The 22,201-nt window shown below is 43.1% G+C and overlaps 1 protein-coding gene across 4 annotated transcripts in view; it reads left to right on the plus strand.

Annotated features, from left to right (window-relative positions):
- Positions 1-9,961: 9,961 nt before the first annotated feature.
- Positions 9,962-22,201, plus strand: part of B3GALNT2 (beta-1,3-N-acetylgalactosaminyltransferase 2) — a 362,190-nt gene continuing 349,950 nt past the window's right edge. For all 4 annotated transcript variants that reach the window (XM_030198137.1, XM_030198139.1, XM_030198138.1 and 1 more), the window contains exon 1: positions 9,962-10,151. In XM_030198137.1, the coding sequence (XP_030053997.1) occupies positions 10,040-10,151 (112 nt within the window). In that variant the 5' untranslated portion in view covers positions 9,962-10,039. The remainder of the gene's footprint in view (positions 10,152-22,201) is intronic.

Below are 22,201 nucleotides of genomic sequence, written 5' to 3' on the forward strand. Positions count from 1 at the left end.
TTCCACATGTGTATAAATATCTGAATCCATCAACCAATCTCTCAAATGCCTTAACAGGCACGCCTGGTTATACTTCCGGATGTTTGGGAGTCCTAAGCCACCCATCTTTTGTGCCCCTAATAAATATTTCCATCTCACTTTAGATTTTCCACCCCCCCAACAGAATTTCATCACTAATTTCCTAAGGGCTTCTAAGTCTTTTTTGAGTAACCACAGAGGAAGGGTCTGTAGAAGATAAAGCCATCTAGGGAAAACCATCATTCTGAACAAATGTAGTCGTCCCAATAAAGTTAATGGCAAATTAGCCCAATTCATCAGTTGCTCCTTTGTCTCCCGGAGGAACCTTTGCACATTAATTTCATATATCTTTGCCGGGTTCATTGCCAATTGGATCCCCAGATATTTAAATGATTCGTTTGCCCACTGTAATGGGAACCCCGCTCCCCACAACCTCCGCAAATCGTCTGAACTAGCCAACGCTTCCGATTTTAAAAGATTTAATCGGAAACCAGAGAAGTCCCCATACTCCGCCAAACTCTCCATCAGGTAAGGCAGGGAATCTCTAGGTTCAGTTATTAATACCAATAAGTCATCTGCAAAAGCAGCTGTTTTAAAGAGAAAATCCCCTACATGCACCCCTTTCACATCGGAATTAAGCTGCAGCTCCCGCAACAGCGGGTCCAAAGTTAAAACAAACAGTAAAGGGGAGAGAGGGCACCCCTGTCTAGTCCCTCTTCTAATCTTAAATCTATCTGAAGTTATACCGTTTGCGTACACACATGCCTCAGGGTCTTCATACAATGTTCGCACAGCCTCATTAAACCAGCCTTCTATCTCATAAGCCTTTAATATACCAAACAGGAAGCCCCAGTCCACTCTATCAAACGCTTTTTCTGCGTCAAAACTGATAAGTAGAGCTGGGTGACCTTCCAATCCGATTGTCTCCAAAGCCGCCAGGATCCGTCTTATGTTTTTGGCTATAACCCTTCCCCGTGTAAACCCTACTTGGGGCTCAGCTACTAAGAATGGTAATACTCTTGCCAGTCTGTTTGCCAATATCTTGGCCAAAAGCTTGACCTCGGTGTTAAGTAGGGATATGGGACGTAAGATTCTGGTTGATCCTTGGGTTTACCAGGTTTCCTTAATACTATAATCTGTGTTGTGTTCAGGTGTCTCGGGAGAGCTCTTTGTTGGACAGATTTCTGAAAGACTTCTGTCAGGACCAGACCAATGTCGTCCTGTAATAGTTTATAAAATTCATTGCGGAGCCCGTCGGGACCAGGCGCCTTCCCAAGAGCACTTTGTTTAATTACCCATGCCACTTCCTCTGTGTCTATTGGGGCACGCAACTGTGATAATTCTTCACTTGTTATTCTAGGAAGCTCTATGCTATTCAAATAACTGTCACTATCTACCAACTGAGATTGCTGTGACTCATATAGTTTAGTAAAAAAGTCCCGAAGCACTTTATTGATTGCCTTGTCGTCATTCACTCGCTTCCCTCTAGAATCCACCAGTGTGGCTATCTTACTCCGACCCGTACTACCCTTCGCTAATCTAGCCAGGAGAGCGCTACCCTTATTTGCGAACTTATAGAGCTGAAATTTATAATAAGCCCATGATTTCTTTGCCTCTGTATGTATTAACTCGTTTAATGCTTGTTGGGTTTCCAATAATTGCTTCTTAAGTCGCAATGAATGACTCACTCCATATTGCTGTCTTAAGACAGTCACTTGTTTTTCTAGACGCAAAAGCTCTCGCCTCCTCACCTTCCTTTGATGACTCACGTATGAGATAATTTCTTCCCGGAGAACCACCTTTGCTGTCTCCCAGAACAGTGTTACATTTGATCTGTGCTGTGCATTATCTATTTTATATTGTTGCCACTTGGAGAGTAAGAATGGAGTGAAGTTCCTATCTCTATATAGGTGAGAGGGGAATCTCCAACCGCCCTCCGTTTGCCCAGAGCGCCCTCCTTGAAGGCTTAACTCTACCCATGCATGGTCAGATATCATTATAGGCCCTATTTTTGTGCTTTCGACCTGTGTGAAAAGTTCTCTTGATATTAGCAGATAATCTATTCTAGATAGTGTGGAGTGAGCCCTTGACATATGTGTAAAGTCCTTCTCCAAAGGATTTAGTGTTCGCCACCCATCTACCAGACCCAATGCTGACCCTAAAAGGTTCACCCCTCTCACTATCCTTGTTAATTCTCTATCTGTAGGGTGGGATCTATCCATTTGAGGATCTGCCACATCGTTAAGGTCTGCTCCTAATATTATCGGAATATCACCCATGTCCAGTATCTGTCTGATCACCTTTATATAAAATGCTCGATCAAAGGTGTTTGGGGCATAAAGGTTGCACAATAGTATACTGTATATTAACTTCAACGCTCTAAAGTCGAGCCATTTTTGTGATATATTTTTGTGTGCAGGTCGCATAATCCTCAAATCCCGTGTTTTTGTGAGATAGTACAAATTTTGACTGACTGAAAAGAAAAAATACCGGGTCGCTCTGTCAGCGCGGAAAAAATAAAACTGACTGGTCTGGGCTGTCATACGGTATTTATACTGCATATCTGGGTGGGAATGCGCTAACTTTATTGCTTTTACTTTTTAAGCATTACTATTGGATAGCCGGGTCACGCACGCCATCATGGCATATATTCAGAGGTGTGGCTAGAAGATCCTGTCCAGGGAAAACCAATTAGGTTTGTCTGAGTTTTCGCTTCCCTGTGCAGCCCTCATCCCCGTATAATCAAAACAAAGCGAGCAAACCTATGAGCTGTTGCATCTACGTTGTCGTCCTTTATTGTTGGTAGCATTTTTATTTAATCTCTTATATTTTCAAACATGCCAGCTTGTGTACGAATGTACACAGAGGAAGCATAAAAACAGAATAACTTTTCATAGGTAGAGTAGTAATTTGTTATAAATCTTAATTAGTGATTGGTTGGAGGGGCTGGTTACAGGGACACCCTAGTGTTATATTCGTGCAGAGATAAAACAGACATCATGTTATTAGAATCAGGTGCTTAACATTCAGAGATTCTATCTATTTATTTATTTATTTATTTATGACATTCATATCCCACATTTAACATGTATTAGGTTGAAATCTGGGAGCACTTGAAAGCTTTTTTTTTTTTATCTGTGCCTAGATGGTTTGTGGGAAATTGCTCCTTCTATTTTGAAGAATGCAGTGGTATATTATAAAAATGCACTTAATATTGTTTATTACTATTATTTACTACTGGTTGATATACAGCAGAAGTTAACCAAGAGGGGCATAATCGATCTATGTTGGCGGCAGCTGGCTGGAACCATATTATCAAAAAAGATGCCGGCCATCTTTTTTTTCGATAATATGGTTTAGCCTGGCCAAATGCCTTGGAGTTCACCGGGTTTGAGATGGCTGGGTTTGTTTTTCAGCGATAATGGAAAAAAATGCTGGCCATCTCCTACCCGGCAAAATCCAAGGCATTTGGTCATGGGAGGAGCCAGCATTTGTAGCGCACTTGTCCCCCTGACATGCCAGGATACCAGCTGGGCACCCTAGGGGTCAGTGCGGTGGACTTCAGAAAAACCTCCCACATGCATAGCTCCCTTACTTTGGGTGCTGAGCCCCCAACCCCCCCAAAACCCACAACCCACAAATGTACAACACTACCAAAGCTCTTAGGGGTGAAGGGGGCAACTACATGTGGGTACAGTAGGTTTTGGAGGGCTTCCATTACCAGCACAAGTGTTACAGGTAGAGGGGGATCGGTCTGGGTCCGCCTGCCTTAAGTGCACTGCAGTACCCACAAAAAGTACTCCAGGGACCTGCATACTTGTTGCTGCTGTATAACCTTGGCACAACAGTTGACACCTGAAGACTAATCTCTTTGAAAAAGTCCTTTATTTGAATAAGCATGTTTACTCACAGTTAACTGCAGATCAGAGGTTGTGCCCCACTGGCAAAGAGTCTCCCTGGTACTGAGATTAGCAGTAGGTCAGAGCTGGCAGAATGGTGTACAATGCCCTCTTTCAGCCACATTCAAGGTAATAACGTTCTCTAACGTGGGTAACACATGAAAGTGATCTAAAACTGGCTTACAAAAATGGCCACTACCTCATGGACTACCGGAAACAAAACAGGGCACACTCTGACCCAGTAAGCAGGGGGGAAAAGCACCATGGGAGTAGAGCCCAGTACCCTACACCCACCACAATGCATTGCTAATGTGACTCTGCAGGGCACCTAACAGAAAAGGTGTCACACTCACCTGAAAGCCACATCGCAACCAGGGAAAGGCTGTCGGAGGATACAACACATTCCGCTGTCATAGAGGTGGGTACGGCATTTGAGGCTGGCATACAGGCTGGCAAAAAAGGTTTTTAGTTTTATTTTTTTAGTATGGGAGGGGGTTGGTGACCACTGGGGGAGTATGGGGAGGTCATCCCCCATTCCCTCCAGTGGTCATCTGGTCATTTGGTGTACCTTTTTGAGGCTTGGTTGTGAAAATAAAAGGACCAAGTAAACCCGGCGAAATACTGCTTATCGCCATTTTTTTCCATTATCGCCGAAAGCCGGCCATCTGGTTGCCACGCCCATGCCCACCCATGTCCCGCCTTTGCTTCACCGCTGACACACCCCTTTGAACTTTGGCTGGCGACGTGATGGGAAAGTGGTGATGTTGCCAAACAAGCGGCTTTTGATTATACTGATTTGGCCGCTTTTCCGAGATCGCCGGCCATCTCCCGATTTATGTTGGAAAATGGCCGGTGATCACTTTTGAAAATGAGCTGGCAAGTCAGCTTCATGCTTTGTAATATAATTTTTAATAGCATTTTCTCAGTCATTACCCAAATACAAATAAAATTATAATGTTAATTATACGACTGTGTCTGCCTCTTATGGTAGCTTTTGTTAAATAAAACCGTGTCAGAAAAATATTTGCAAGTGTAATTTTATTATGTAGGCAAACAATACACTGCCAAAATACAAAATAGCAGCACAGTATTAGTCGCCAATTTACATAAGTACATAAGTAATGCCATACTGGGAAAAGACCAAGGGTCCATCGAGCCCAGAATCCTGTCCACGACAGCGGCCAATCCAGGCCAAGGGCACCTGGCAAGCTTCCCAAACGTACAAACATTCTATACATGTTATTCCTGGAATTTTGGATTTTTCCAAGTCCGTTTAGTAGCGGTTTATGGACTTGTCCTTTAGGAAACCGTCCAACCCCTTTTTAAACTCTGCTAAGCTAACCGCCTTCACCACTTTCTCCGGCAACGAATTCCAGAGTTTAATTACACGTTGGGTGAAGAAAAATTTTCTCCGATTTGTTTTAAATTTACTACACTGTAGTTTCATTGCATGCCCCCTAGTCCTAGTATTTTTGGAAAGCGTGAACAGATGCTTTGTTGGATTATTTGTAGTAAATAATTAGCAGATTTTTATACACACAGCTTCAGCTTTAGAAATGTTAATTTCTTTTCTTCATCTCTCTCATACACCCCAGAATAATTCACTGCTGAGTCACTTTAAAGTTGAAGTAACAAAACATCTGTTTACTCACAGTTTGTAGTTAGATTATATTCAGACAGGCTTATATATACATAATACTATACATTTGGATTATCAGCTCTTTCCATGTGCTTAGATGGTAATGGATGCTCACACCACCATAGATCCTCTCAGCTTAGGAGAGATCATGAGCTCCATGTGCTGTGCCTAACCCCCACAGGAAGTTGCATGGGTGTGACCTCTCTAAGCAATTTACATCAGAGGTCACAGAGTAATCACAGAGAAAAAATTGGTGACAGGCAATGCATGTAAAATACAATACATTATTCCAACATGCTTCACATCCACCTGTTCCACTCCACTCATTATTTTATATACCTCTATCATGTCTCCCCTCAGCCGTCTCTTCTCCAAGCTGTATAGCCCTAGCCTCCTTAGTCTTTCTTCATAGGGAAGTCGTCCCATCCCCGCTATCATTTTAGTCGCCCTTCGCTGCACCTTTTCCAATTCTACTATATCTTTCTTGAGATGCGGCGACCAGAATTGAACACAATACTCAAGGTGCAGTCGCACCATGGAGCGATACAACGGCATTATAACATCCTCACACCTGTTTTCCATACCTTTCCTAATAATACCCAACATTCTATTTGCTTTCTTAGCCGCAGCAGCACACTGAGCAGAAGGTTTCAGTGTGTTATCGACGACGACACCCAGATCCCTTTCTTGGTCCGTAACTCCTAACGTGGAACCTTGCATGACGTAGCTATAATTCGGGTTCTTTTTTCCCACATGCATCACCTTGCACTTGCTCACATTAAACGTCATCTGCCATTTAGCCGCCCAGTCTCCCAGTCTCGTAAGGTCCTCTTGTAATTTTTCACAATCTTGTCGCGATTTAACGACTTTGAATAACTTTGTGTCATCAGCAAATTTAATTACCTCGCTAGTTACTCCCATCTCTAAATCATTTATAAATATATTAAAAAGCAGCGGTCCTAGCACGACCCCTGAGGAACCCCACTAACTACCCTTCTCCATTGTGAATACTGCCCATTTAACCCCACTCTCTGTTTCCTATCCTTCAACCAGTTTTTAATCCACAATAGGACATTTCCTCCTATCCCATGACCCTCCAATTTCCTCTGTAGCCTTTCATGAGGTACCTTGTCAAACGCCTTTTGAAAATCCAGATACACAATATCAACCGACTCCCCTTTGTCCACATGTTTGTTCACTCCTTCAAAGAATTGAAGTAAATTGGTCAGGCAAGATTTCCCCACACAAAAGCCATGCTGACTTGGTCTTAGTAATCCATGTCCTCAGATGTGCTCTGTAATTTTGTTTTTCCCCGGCACCGACGTCAGACTCACTGGTCTATAATTTCCCGGATCTCCCCTGGAGCCTTTTTTAAAAATGGGCGTTACATTGGCCACCCTCCAATCTTCCGGTACCTTGCTCGATTTTAAGGATAAGTTGCATATCACTAGCAGTAGCTCCGCAAGCTCGTTTTTCAGTTCTATCAGTACTCTAGGATGAATACCATCCGGTGCAGGAGATTTGCTACTCTTCAGTTTGCCGAACTGCCCCATTACGTCCTCCAGGTTTACCGTGAAGTCAGTAAGTTTCTCCGACTCGTCCGCTTGATTTACCATTTCCGACACCGGTATCCCACCCAAATCTTCCTCGGTGAAGACCGAAGCAAAGAATTCATTCAGTCTCTCCGCTACGTCTTTGTTTTCCTTGATCGCCCCTTTTACCCCTCGGTCATCCAGCGGCCCAACCGATTCTTTTGCCGGCTTCCTGCTTTTAATATACCGAAAAAAATTTTTACTATGTTTTTTTGCCTCTAATGCTATCTTTTTTTCATACTCCCTCTTGGCCTTCTTAATCTGCGCCTTGCATTTGCTTTGACACTCCTTATGCTGTTTCTTGTTATTTTCAGATGGTTCCTTCTTCCATTTTCTGAAGGCGTTTCTTTTAGCCCTAATAGCTTCCTTCACCTCACTTTTCAACCAGGCCGGGTGTCTTTTGGACTTCCGTCTTTCTTTTCTAATTCGCGGAATATGTATGGCCTGGGCCTCCAGGATGGTATTTTTGAACAGCGTCCACGCCTGTTGTACAGTTTTTACTCTCTCAGTTGCCCCCCTAAGTTTTGTTTTTACCGTTCTTCTCATTTTATCATAGTCTCCTTTTTTAAAGTTAAACGCTAACGTATTTGACTTTCTGTGTACAGTTACTTCAAGGTCGATGTCAAAACTGATCATATAATGGTCACTGTTATCAAGCGGCCCGAGTACCATAACGTCCCTCACCAGATCATGCGCTCCACTAAGGACCAAGTCTAGAGTTTATACAAAGTTGATTATTTTCAATGGAAAATAAATCTGTTGGCTGCCTGCTATGTGAATATTGCATCATTGTTTAATTATTGCTACCAAGTATGCCTTAAACATAGATTGTTTACATTTGTTTATCTAGACCTTACATGCACATGGTATTGCTTATTAAACTCAAAGGCAAAACCAAAGTGTGGTTAAACAATTTGGTATAAACTGTGTTGTTTTTGACTTTACTTGTTATGAAATGCTTTGAGTCCTACTGATCTGTACATCTGTTGTGTTATTTTGGCGGGTGGAAACAGGTGGACTTATAGGGAGGGAGGGGAGTACGGGAGGGGAAGGGTTGGATGGTTTACTGTTTTTTTTTCTTGTTCTGTATGAAGCTTATAAGCCAACATGTTTTGCTTTCAATAAAGATGATTAAAACATAAAAAATAAGTTTTGGATGTTACTGAATTATTTTATTCTGTCTCACTGTATTTCCAGTTTTGGCACAGTATGAGCCAGGGGCGTATCTGCGTGGGGCCTCAGGGGCCTGGGCCCCCGCAGATTTCGCCCTGGACCCCCCTACCGCTGCCAACCCTCCCCCTCCGTTGCTCGCTTACCTTCGCTGGCGGGGGACCCCAACCCCCGCCAGCCGAGGTCCGCGTCCTCCTGCCGCTGCCGGCTGCCTTTGGTGCTTTCATTTGTCCATTGAAGCTGGCGCCGATGAAAGTTTCTTTTGAGTCTGACGTCGCTGCACGTTGTACGTGCAGGACGTCAGACTCAGAAACATTTTCTGAGTCTGACGTCCTGCACGTACAACGTGCAGCGACGTCAGAGTCAAAAGAAACTTTAGTTGGCGCCAGCTTCAATGGACAAATGAAAGCACCAAAGGCAGCCGGCAGCGGCAGCGGCAGGAGGACGCGGACCTCGGCTGGCGGGGGTTGGGGTCCCCCGCCAGCGAAGGTAAGCGAGCAACGGAGGGGGAGGGTTGGCAATGGTAGCGGCTGGGGGGAGGGGGATCGGCAATGGCGGCGGCGGCGGCGGCGGCGGCGGGGGGGGGGGCTATAATGTGCCCCCTCACTCTGGCCCTGGCCCCCCCTACCGCCGCAGTTCAGATACGCCCCTGGTATGAGCCATCACCAGAACAAAATATAAGAAAACTAATGGGCTGCATTAGGTGCTAATAGCCCATTTAGTTATATTTCCACAAATGAGAGATCTGTTTGACAGAAAATACTTTTAGTATTTTGACTTATAAACCACTTGTCCTTGAAACATGCTCAAACAACAGAATAATCCTTTTGTAAAGTTCTACAAAACAGATGAAGATGTGCCCCAATGAAAGGAGAGTTTAATTCAACTTCCATTTAATTTCAATATATTCCATCATCTTTATAACACCATGCTTCCCAAGGCAGATTACAACAACATTTAAAATGAACCCATCAGGAAACAGGATATCCTCACTGAAATTTGGCCATCTATATTGTATACAGTGTATTTATTTAGTTTTTAGTGTAGAAAAATGATCACAAAATGCAGAGTTTAAAATTGCTGTTTCTAGCAGATATAATAATTTTTAAAGCTGTTTTAGTGACACTCAATTGTTATTTCATGATATTTATATCTCCATATGGGAAGCTTTCAAATAAATTAAAAAGCTGTCCAATAAGTAAAAAAACCCAAAAAACTTTTGTTCTCCACCTTTTAAGGCAGTGCCTATCCAATTGAAACAGTTTTAAACTTGTTACAGATGGACCAACTATTAAAAAAAACGACAATGTGGATGCAGCAGCTCTTACGTTTGCATGCTTTGTTTTGAGTAAACGGGGATGACGGCTGCGCTGGGAAGGGAAAACTCAGATTGTCCTAATTGGCTTCCTTGGACTAGATAGGGCCAGGCTCACTTCCAATCCTTTTTATTAAACCTCCTTGGCTGAACGTCGGGATTTGAAGTTTTTCGGCCTTGCAGAAGAAGGCGGGTCTGAGGAGTCTGCGCAGTAGGAGTTAGGACTACAAGTACCAACTGAGCCCGAGGCCTCATGGCTGGAGGGGCGGGAGAAAGAATGAAGAGGAGGAAGGGGCGGTGTCACACAGTCTCCGTCATTGTACAGGAGGCTGCTGCTCTGTCCTGCTCCTCCTACTGCGTGTCCGCCCGGCCGCGAGATACCGGGACTCGGTAGGGTAGGCGGCCAATGCACAAGCTTCCCGCATTGTTGCTGTTCTTGTGTTCTTGCGCGGTTGGGGTGGCGGTGCACCTCTGGTTGCGTGGATCCTTCTACGGCTGCTGGTGGTGGAGCTTCTCAGGTAATTGCAGCAGCGCTGCTCCTCCCTATCTCGCCGGAAGCAGGCTGAAGGGGGAGCTTGCAAAGTAGAAAAGGCAATCTGTGAGGGTTAATGAAGGTCTATGTGGAATGAAAATGAGTTGTCTTTGCAAGGGTCATCAGTGACGGGTGATGATTTTATAAGGGGAGAGTAGCGTAGGAGGGATCAGTGTGAGTTGTATTGTAAGCTGCTAAGTTTAGAAGTAAATATATGCAGATCTGTACAAAGTGATACTTTAGAGCTGTACCTAATAACATATTTTACCATTTGGCCAAATACAAATAATGAAAATATTATTCTATGAAATGCGAATAATGGGCATTGAGGTTTAATATAACAAATAATAAAAGAAGCAACATGAAATCAGAGATCAAGTGTTTATTTCAGTAGGATTTATAACACATAGTAGAGCCCTGGACTATAATAAAATGAGGAAAATGGTTAAAAAGAAACTAAAAGGAGCGGCTGAAAAGGTTAGGACACTAAATCAGGTGTGGAAGTTATCCAAAAATGCCATTTTGGAAGCCCAGTCCAGTATTTCCAAAGGTAGAAAGAAGAGAAAACGTCAACCAGCATGGTTAAAAGGTGAAGTAAAAGAGGCCATTACAGCCAAAAGATTTTCCTTCAAAGAATGGAAAATGACCCAAATGAAGAAAATAAGAAGCAACATAAGCATTGGTAAGTCAGATGCAATGCATTAAGAAAGAAGGCTAAAAGAGAATATGAAGAGAAACTTGCTGCAGAGGCTAAAACTCACAGTAACAACTTTTTCAGGTACATCAGAAGCAGAAAGCCTGCAAGGGAATCTGTGGGACTGTTAGATCACGAAGGAGCAAGAGGGGCGCTCAGGGAGGACAAGGCCATAGTGGAGAAACTGAATGAATTCTTTGCTTCTGTCTTTACGGAAGAAGATGTAAGAGATCTGCCTGTACTGGAATTGGTTTTCAAGAGTGATGATGCAGAGGAACTGAAAGAAATTTCAGTGAATCTGGAAGATGTACTGAGCCAAATTGACAAATTAAAGAGTAGTAACTCCAATACAAGTGTTGGAACAACCGGATTTAAATGTATCAGAATTACTGGAAACATCGCTGACTGATATAATTGAGCGGCAAACTTTGTTGGTCTCATTCATATTTCCGCAAGATTTAGAATCTGTTAGGAAGATGGCTTTGAAGAATTTACAAACCCCATTTTATGGGGGGAAAATCTGGGTATTCCCAGATGTTACTAAACAAACTCAAATTAGGAGGAAAGACTTCTTAGCACTTCGCGCTGAAACTTTGTCTTTAGGAGCCTCATTCCACTTGAACTATCCTTGCAAATGCAATATAAAATATTTAGGGGTAAAATATGTTTTCTTTGAGCCCGAACATTTAGCGGAGAAATTAAATGAATTCTTTGCTTCGGTCTTCACCGAGGAGGATTTGGGGGGGACACCGGTGCCGGAAAGAATATTTGAAGCGGGGGAGTCGGAGAAACTAAACAAATTCTCTGTAACCTTGGAGGATGTAATGGGTCAGTTCAGCAAGCTGAAGAGTAGTAAATCACCGGGACCTGATGGTATTCATCCCAGAGTATTAATAGAACTAAAAAATGAACTTGCGGAGCTACTGTTAGAAATATGCAATCTGTCCCTAAAATCGAGTGTAATACCGGAAGACTGGAGGGTAGCCAATGTTACTCCGATTTTTAAGAAAGGTTCCAGAGGAGATCCGGGAAATTATAGACCGGTGAGTCTGACGTCGGTGCCGGGCAAGATGGTGGAGGCTATTATTAAGAATAAAATTGCAGAGCATATACAAAAACATGGACTGATGAGACAAAGTCAGCACGGATTTAGTGAAGGGAAGTCTTGCCTCACCAATCTAATGCATTTTTTTGAGGGGGTAAGCAAACATGTGGACAATGGGGAGCCGGTTGATATTGTATATCTGGATTTTCAGAAGGCGTTTGACAAAGTGCCGCACGAAAGACTCCTGAAGAAATTGCAGAGTCATGGAATCGGAGGTAGGGTATTATTATGGATTAAGAACTGGTTGAAAGATAGGAAGCAGAGAGTAGGATTGCGTGGCCAGTATTCTCAGTGGAGGAGGGTAGTTAGTGGGGTCCCGCAGGGGTCTGTGCTGGGTCCGTTGCTTTTTAATGTATTTATAAATGACCTAGAGATGGGAATAACTAGTGAGGTAATTAAATTCGCCGATGACACAAAATTATTCAGGGTCGTCAAGTCGCAGGAGGAATGTGAACGATTACAGGAGGACCTTGCGAGACTGGGAGAATGGGCGTGCAAGTGGCAGATGAAGTTCAATGTTGACAAGTGCAAAGTGATGCATGTGGGTAAGAGGAACCCGAATTATAGCTACGTCTTGCAAGGTTCCGCGTTAGGAGTTACGGATCAAGAAAGGGATCTGGGTGTCGTCGTCGATGATACGCTGAAACCTTCTGCTCAGTGTGCTGCTGCGGCTAGGAAAGCGAATAGAATGTTGGGTGTTATTAGGAAGGGTATGGAGTCCAGGTGTGCGGATGTTATAATGCCGTTGTATCGCTCCATGGTGCGACCGCACCTGGAGTATTGTGTTCAGTACTGGTCTCCGTATCTCAAAAAAGATATAGTAGAATTGGAAAAGGTACAGCGAAGGGCGACGAAAATGATAGTGGGGATGGGACGACTTTCCTATGAAGAGAGGCTGAGAAGGCTAGGGCTTTTCAGCTTGGAGAAGAGACGGCTGAGGGGAGATATGATAGAAGTGTATAAAATAATGAGTGGAATGGATCGGGTGGATGTGAAGCGACTGTTCACGCTATCCAAAAATACTAGGACTAGAGGGCATGAGTTGAAGCTACAGTGTGGTAAATTTAAAACGAATCGGAGAAAATTTTTCTTCACCCAACGTGTAATTAGACTCTGGAATTCATTGCCGGAGAACGTGGTACGGGCGGTTAGCTTGACGGAGTTTAAAAAGGGGTTAGATAGATTCCTAAAGGACAAGTCCATAGACCGCTATTAAATGGACTTGGAAAAATTCCGCATTTTTAGGTATAACTTGTCTGGAATGTTTTTACGTTTGGGGAGCGTGCCAGGTGCCCTTGACCTGGATTGGCCACTGTCGGTGACAGGATGCTGGGCTAGATGGACCTTTGGTCTTTCCCAGTATGGCACTACTTATGTACTTATGTACTTATGTACTTCTCAGAAAAAATTATTATAATGCTTGTTGAATCTAAACCGTTATGTTTTGCCTTAAGACTAGGATGTTGGGAGTGTAATTATATTTTGGGGGGTTTGTAATAATCTGCTATTGCTTTATTTCAATCTTGAGATATGTTGAAGTGAATTTTTTTCTCCTAAGTCAACGGCTCTTAGCCCCTGGAATTTGGTGGTCTAATACAAGTTTTGTAATATTTTCCTGATTTACTTTGTTTGATTAATCATGTGGTAATTTCTTAACTGTATTACCTACTCAAGTAGGAAAAGCTTGTAAAAATGTGAAAATGATAAATAAAAAATAAAAAAAAAGAGTAGTAACTCACCTGGACCAGATGGCATCCCAAGGTACTCAAAGGACTCGAGCATGAAATTGTTGATCTGCTGTTAGTAATATGTAACCTGTCATTAAAATAGTCCGTAGTACCTGAAGATTAGAGGGTGGCCAATGTGATACCGATTTTTAAAAAGGGTTCTAGGGGTGATTCGCGAAATTATAGACCGGTAAGCCTGACATCGGTGCCGGACAAAATAGTAGAAACTATTATAAAGAATAAAATTATAGAACACATAGACGAACATGGTTTAATGGGACAGTCAGCCTGGGTTCAGCCGAGGGAAGTCTTGCCTCACCAATTTGCTTCATTTCTTTGAAGGTGTGAATAAACATGTGGATAAAGGTGAGCTGGTTGATGTAGTGTATCTAGATTTTCAGAAAGCTTTTGATAATGTTCCTCATGAGAGATGCCTGAGAAATTTAAAGAGTAATGGGATAGGAGACAAGGCTCTGATGTAGATTAGGAATTGATTATTGGACAGAAAACAAAGGGTAGGGTTAAATGGTTATTTCCCTCAAAGGAGGAGGGTGAACAGTGGAGTGCCGCAGGGATCTGTACTGGGCCAGTACTATTTAACATATTTATTAATGACTAGTGGAACCATGCCCGTTCCCTCAAAAATGAAACGGGCCTTAGGAAGGCTGTCATGTAAGCTTTTTTTTTCCTCTCTCCCCTGCCCTCCCCTCCCCTCCATGTCCAGCGATTCTCCCCTTCCCATCCATGTCCTGTGATTCGCCTCTGCCCTGCCCTCCCCTTCCTCCCTCCCCTCGATGTCCCGCGATTCTCTCCTCCCCTCGATTTGTACCTGAACGTTCTCTGGCTGGCTGGTGCTGGCTTCCATTCCATTCATAACATCCGTCCTGACGTCAGCTCGCCTCCAGCGTTCCCTTCCCTCTCACTGTTCCGCCCTCTGATGTCATTACGTCTAGACGCGAGGGCGGGACAGTGAGGGGGAATGGAACACTGGAGGCTGGCAGACGTCAGGAGATGTTACGAACCCAGGCAGCCAGACATGGAACGTTGGAGGTGCAAATTATTATATGGAAATCGGAATGATGAGTGAGGTGATCAAATCTGCAGATGATACAAAACTATTCAAGGTTGTTAAAACACATGCATACTGTGAAATATTTCAGGAAGACCTTAGGAAATTGGACGACTGGGCGTCCAAATGGCAGATGAAATTTAATGTGGACAAATGCAAGGTGATGCACATTGTAAAGAATAATCCGAATCATAGTTACTTGATGCTAGGGCCCACCTTGGGGGTCAGTGCTCAAGAAAAAGATCTGGGTGTCGTTGTAGATAATATGCTGAAATCTGCTCAGTGTGCAGCTGTGGTCAAAAAAGCAAACAGGATGCTAGGAATTATTAGGAAAGGGATGGTGAATAAGATGATCCTTGAGTATTGCATTCAGTTCTGGTCGCCGTATCTCAAGCAGAATTAGAAAAGGTTCAAAGAAGAGCGACCAAAATGATAAAGGGGGGGGGGGGGGGTGGAACTCTTCTCGTATGACGAAAGGCTAAAGAGGTTAGTTTTTTTCAGCTTGGAAAAGAGACGGATGAGGGGAGATATGATTGAGATCTTGTTCCAAAAGTACAAAGACTAGGGGACACTCGAGGAAATTATATGGAAATACTTTTAAAACAAAGAGGAGTGGCCTAGTGGTTAGGTTGGTGGACTTTGGTCCTGGGGAACTGAGGAACTGAGTTCGATTCCCACTTCAGGCACAGGCAGCTCCTTGTGACTCTGGGCAAGTCACTTAACCCTCCATTGCCCCATGTAAGCCGCATTGAGCCTGCCATGAGTGGGAAAGCGCGGGGTACAAATGTAACAAAAAAAAAATAGGAGAAAATATTTTTTCACACAACAAATAGTTAAGCTCTGGAACTCATTGCTGAAGGATGTGGTAATAGCGGTTAGCGTATCTGGGTTTAAAAAAGTTTTGGACAAATTTCTGGAAGAAATGTTCATAGTTTGCTATTGAGACAAACATGGGAAGCAACTCCTTGCCCTGGGATTTGTGGAGTGTTGCAACGATTGGGGTTTCTGCCAGGTACTTGTGACCTGGCTTGGCCAATGTTCGGAAAACAGGATACTGGGCTAGATGGACCATTGTTCTGACCCAGGATGGCTACTCTTATGTTTTTATGAATTTAAATCACTATTGAGATGAATACGAATAATGTATTTGGGGCATTATTCGGGGCCAAATCGAATATGAATATTCTGTACAGCTCTACTTCATAGGGTGTCTTACTATGTTCTGGGTTAATGAGACTAAAAAACAAAAAGAGAGAAAAGGAAAATAGATTATGAGCTTTGCAGTTGCGACCACTTGATGCAACAGAAACTCATTCTTTTTATGTATTTCTGGGCTGCATAGGCACTGCTATGTGGTGGCAAGAGGTGGCAAATCCCATCCCAAAAAATTGGCTTTGTCAGTTGGACCCGACTCAATTTCTACTTCCCTGGCAAGAATGGAATGCATAGGTGCTCCATATAAGAGGTCCCCAGCCCAGCCAGGATCTTCCTTTTCTCCCTGTGATAGCAGCAACAAAAACAAACAGAACTTTGGTTCCCCACCTACCTGACATGCTGCAAGCTCGTTTCGGTAGTAGCAAATAAACAGAAACTCTGTGCAAGAGCATAGAGCTCTATGTGTCTCTGATGCACCTGCCTCCTTATGATGTAACTTTGTAGAACTGTAAATAAAAAAACACAAGCCCGTGCTCAATTCAACAATTGTTTATTGATATATCGATATATAAGTCTCAATGGCAGACAAGGTATGTTCTAAATTCTGGAAAAAGGCCAGCTCCGTATATAGGGAATTTGGCATCTTGAACACAAAAGGATCAAAGGAATACATAAAAAGAAAGATTCATCTTTACAGGAGCATAGGTTAGTTTATGACTATATACCCACATAATTTATAGCCTCTGTGATAGACTCCTGTATCCCTTGAACATCAGATTACACATTACAATATATATTGGAATCATAAGTTGCTCCCTAAGTAAGTACATAAGTAATGCCACACTGGGAAAAGACCAAGGGTCCATCGAGGCCAGCATCCTGTCCACGACAGCGGCCAATCCAGGCCAAGGGCACCTGACGAGCTTCCCAAACGTACAAACATTCTATACATGTTATTCCTGGAATTGTGGATTTTTCCCAAGTCCATTTAGTAGTGGTTTATGGACGTCCTTTAGGAAACCGTCTAACCCCTTTTTAAACTCTGCTAAGCTAACCGCCTTCACCACGTTCTCCGGCAACGAATTCCAGAGTTTAATTACGCGTTGGGTGAAGAAAGACTTTCTCCAATTTGTTTTAAATTTACTACACTGTAGTTTCATCGCATGCCCCCTAGTCCTAGTATTTTTGGAAAGCGTGAACAGACGCTTCACATCCACCTGTTCCACTCATTAAGTACATAAGTACATAAGTAATGCCATACTGGGAAAAGACCAAGGGTCCATCGAGCCCAGCATCCTGTCCACGACAGCGGCCAATCCAGGCCAAGGGCACCTGGCAAGCTTCCCAAACGTACAAACATTTTATACATGTTATTCCTGGAATTGTGGATTTTTCCCAAGTCCATTTAGTAGCGGTTTATGGACTTGTCCTTTAGGAAACCGTCCAACCCCTTTTTAAACTCTGCTAAGCTAACCGCCTTCACCACTTTCTCCGGCAACGAATTCCAGAGTTTAAATATACGTTGGGTGAAGAAAAAGTTTCTCCGATTTGTTTTAAATTTACTACACTGTAGTTTCATCGCATGCCCCCTAGTCCTAGTATTTTTGGAAAGCGTGAACAGACGCTTCACATCCACCTGTTCCACTCCGTTCAATATTTTATATACCTCTATCATGTCTCCCCTCAGCCGTCTCTTCTCCAAGCTGAATAGCCCTAGCCTCCTTAATCTTTCTTCATAGGGAAGTCGTCCCATCCCCGCTATCATTTTAGTCGCCCTTTGCTGCACCTTTTCCAATTCTACTATATCTTTCTTGAGATGCGGCGACCAGAATTGAACACAATACTCAAGGTGCGGTCGCACCATGGAGCGATACAACGGCATGTTTTCCATACCTTTCCTAATAATACCCAATATTCTATTCGCTTTCCTAGTTGCAGCAGCACACTGAGCAGAAGGTTTCAGATTATTAACAATGACGACACCCAGATCCCTTTCTTGGTCCATAACTCCTAACGTGGAACCTTGCATGACGTAGCTATAATTTGGGTTCTTTTTTCCCACATGCATCACCTTGCACTTGCTCACATTAAACGTCATCTGCCATTTAGCCGCCCAGTCTCGTTAGGTCCTCTTGTAATTTTTCACAATCCTGTTGCGATTTAACAACTTTGAATAACTTTGTGTCATCAGCAAATTTAATTACCTCGCTAGTTACTCCCATCTCTAAATCATTTATAAATATATTAAAAAGCAGCGGACCTAGCACAGACCCCTGAGGAACCCCACTAACTACCCTTCTCCATTGTGAATACTGACCATTTAACTCCACTCTCTGTTTCCTATCCTTCAACCAGTTTTTAATCCACAATAGGACATTTCCTCCTATCCCATGACCCTCCAATTTCCTCTGTAGCCTTTCATGAGGTACCTTGTCAAACGCCTTTTGAAAATCCAGATACACAATATCAACCGGTTCCCCTTTATCCACATGTTTGTTTACTCCTTCAAAGAATTGAAGTAAATAGGTCAGGCAAGATTTCCCCCCACAAAAGCCGTGCTGACTCGGTCTCAGTAATTCTTGTCCTTGGATGTGCTCTGTAATTTTGTTTTTAATAATAGCCTCTACCATTTTGCCCGGCACTGACGTCAGACTCACCGGTCTATAATTTCCCGGATCTCCCCTGGAACCTTTTTTAAAAATGGGCGTTACATTGGCCACCCTCCAATCTTCCGGTACCACGCTCGATTTTAAGGATAAGTTGCATATCACTAGCAGTAGCTCCGCAAGCTCATTTTTCAGTTCTATCAGTACTCTAGGATGAATACCATCCGGTCCAGGAGATTTGCTACTCTTCAGTTTGCTGAACTGCCCCATTACGTCCTATTATTTTATATACCTCTATCATGTCTCCCCTCAGCTGTCTCTTCTCCAAGCTGAAAAGCCCTAGCTTCTTTGTCTTTCTTCATAGGAAAGTCGTCCCATCCCCACTATCATTTTAGTCGCCCTTCGCTGCACCTTTTCCAATTCTACTATATCTTTCTTGAGATGCGGCGACCAGAATTGTACACAATACTCAAGATACAAATGACATACAATGTTTTACCATTCCCAAAGGTCTCTGGGTCACCTAACAGTTTCTTGGTCGGTGACTCCTAACGTGGAACCTTGCATTACGTAGCTATAGTTCAAGTTTCTCTTTCCCACATGCATCACTTTCAACTTGCTCACATTAAACGTCATCTGCCATTTAGATACCCAGTCTCCTAGTCTCGTAAGGTCCTCTTGTAATTTTTTCACAATCTTCTTGCGATTTAACAACTTTGAATAACTTTGTGTTGTCAGCAGATTTAATTACCTCACTAGTTACTCCCATCTCTAGATCATTTATAAATATGTTAAAAAGCAGCGGTCCCAGCACAGACCCCTGGGGAGCCCACTAACTACCCTTCTCCACTGAGAATACTGACCATTTAACCCTACTCTCTGTTTTTTATGTTTTAACTAGTTTTTAATCCACAATAGAACACTACCTCCTATTTATTTACAGCATTTATATCCCACATTTTCCCACCCATGGGTAGGCCCAATGTGGCTTTCAGTAATTTACAAAAGCATACATCAAATCTTCAAACAAACAATCAACTGCATTGTAGGGAAAGGAACAAGTGAGAAATAGCAGAGGTGGGAAAGTAGGGATAGAAAATAGAATTCAATAGGTAGCAGTGAGGGACGGGTCAAGAGCATAAGCCTTTCCAAATAAGTAGGTCTTAAGGTATCCTTTGAAGGTTGGATGATCAGGGATAACTTTCACGAATCTAGGTGGACCATTCCACAGTTGCGTGCTAATATAGGAGAAGGTGGTGGCATAAGTGGTTTTATACTTGAGGCCACTGTAGATTGGGTAATGCAGATTTAGGTACAAACGAGCTTGTCTGTGAGAGTTTTGAGGTGGTAAGCTGATGAGGGCGTCCATATATGCATGGGCTTTACCATAGAGAATTTTATGCACCAAAACGCAAATTTTAAATGTTATTCGGTCCTTTACAGGGAGCCAGTGCAGTTTCTCATGCAGTGGCCTTGAGCTTTCAAACCTCGATTTACCATAAATGAGCCTAGCAGCTGTGTTCTGGGCAGTTTGTAATTTTTTCAGGAGCATGTCTTTGCCCCTGCATATATCCCATTACAGTAATCAAGGCGGCTAAGGATGAAAGACTGAGTTAAACCTCTAAATACTTCCCTAGGGAAGTAAGGTTTTATGCGTTTTAGCTTCCAAAGAGAGAAGAACATTTGTCTGGTGGTAGAGTTTGTTTGCTGCTCCAGAGTTAAGTGGCTGTCAACAAGTACACCTAATATTTTTAGAGACTCAGAGATCGTTAAAACAAGCTCAGGAGTGACTAACGTGGAGGTCGTGAACTTGTTAAGTAGAGAGGACAAGGCAGTGTGTTTTCTCAGCATTAAATTTGAATTTAAAAGTGTTGGCCCAATCTAGCATTGTGTGTAACCCAAGCTGTATTTCATTGGCTATCTCACTCAAGTCCGCTTTAAAAGCAATAGAGATAGTGATGTCATCCGCATAAATAAATGGGTTGAGACCTAATTTGGAAAGGGCTGTGGCTAGAGGAAGAGCGTTGGGGAAAGCGGTGAGCCAGTCTGCATTCCAGCGAGGCGACAGGCTTGAGTTAGAGCTAACTTGGTATGATCTTGTGGTTAAAAAACCTTTCAGCCATGCTAGTACATTTCCACTGGCACCAAAGTAGTCAAGGAGCAAGATGTCATGGCTCACCATGTCAAAAGCACTAGATATTTCAAATTGTAAGAGCAGAATTTTCTTTCCAACAGCTATTTCCTTTTTAAAGTTGGTCAGGAGGGTGACAAGCATGGTTTCAGTACTATGGAGTGGACGCAATCCTGACTGTGACTCATGCAATATATTAAACTTGTCCAAGTACTCCTTAAGCTGTTTGTATACCATGCTCTCCATCAATTTCACGAAAAGTGGAATAGATGAAATCTGCCGATAGTTGGCAAGATCTTGGCGGTTTTTCTTGACATCTTTGGGAATCGGGGTAAGTAAGATGTTTCCAAAAGTTTCAGGGAACATGCCAATACCAAGCATGAAGTTGAAATGCTGTGTCAAATCAGCTATGAAGCAACGAGGAGCACATTTGAGTAAGCATCTAATTTGCAAAATTTACTGGAAAGTCTGCAAATCTCCTGTAGGACAGAATCCACAGTAAGAGGTGTGAAGAGTGAGAACGATCGATCAGCTGGGTGCTCGCATGAACTCGGATCAAGGGCACTAAGAAAATCACTTACACACAAACTGCTCTGCGGTAGGTAATTCTTTACGTTTGAAAAACTTGGCCAAAGTTGCAGCAGGTGGAGTACTTTTATTGACAGATGTGAGCATTTTTTGTAGTATCCGTGAGTTTGTTAACTAAACAGTAGAGTTGTTTCAGGGCGTATTTTAGATTTATAATAGAGTTTCTTGGAGGTCTTCCGTGCATTTAGATGTTGAGCGTCCTGGCGCTGTCTCCAGGCCCTTTCGAGTCGTCTGCAAGTGGTTTTATGTTGTCTAAGGTCATCATTAAACCATGGTGCAGCAGCAGTCCTCTTTGTGGACCTTGCTCTGAGAGGAGCAATGGTGTCCAAAATTCTTCTACATCGTGCCAAGAAGTTAACAGAGTCCACCGGTTCAGGCCAATCTGCCAAAATACCTTGGGGTCAATATAACCTCTAGTGTAATAAGTCGTTTGTTGTCATGAGTACAGTGGGCCTTTCACCTGCCATGAAATGGAGCAGATCAGCTTGAAGTGATCCGACCAAGGGATTGCTGACTATTTAGCAGAGTTTATATGACGTGAGGTTAGCGGCTGATTTTAGGGAGAGGAGGTCAAGCGTGTGTCCTTTCGAATGGGTTGCTTGGTGATTCCAGCAGGAGAAGTTCCAGGATTAGAGAAAGCCCAAGCAGTTATGCGTGTCGGAAGATGAGTAATTTTCAAGATGCAGATTAATATCACCCAGAATGAGTACATTGGAGCTGGCCAAACACGCGCTGGAAACAAAATCTGCAAAAATAGGCTGTACCTCGTTCCAGTCGCTAGGCGGCCTATATAACAGGATGCAGGTCAGATGACTAAATAAGGTTTTATTGTAGATTCTGATAGAAGCGATTTCAAGATGCGGTGAGATAGTCTGAAATGGGTTCTACTATGAAGGTGGAGCGATAAATTAGGGCAATACCTCCACCTCTCCTCCCAGAGATTCTCCCATGATTCTCCAAT

The sequence above is a fragment of the Microcaecilia unicolor genome, chromosome 3 (genome assembly GCF_901765095.1).
Source record: "Microcaecilia unicolor chromosome 3, aMicUni1.1, whole genome shotgun sequence".
Taxonomy (NCBI): domain Eukaryota; kingdom Metazoa; phylum Chordata; class Amphibia; order Gymnophiona; family Siphonopidae; genus Microcaecilia; species Microcaecilia unicolor.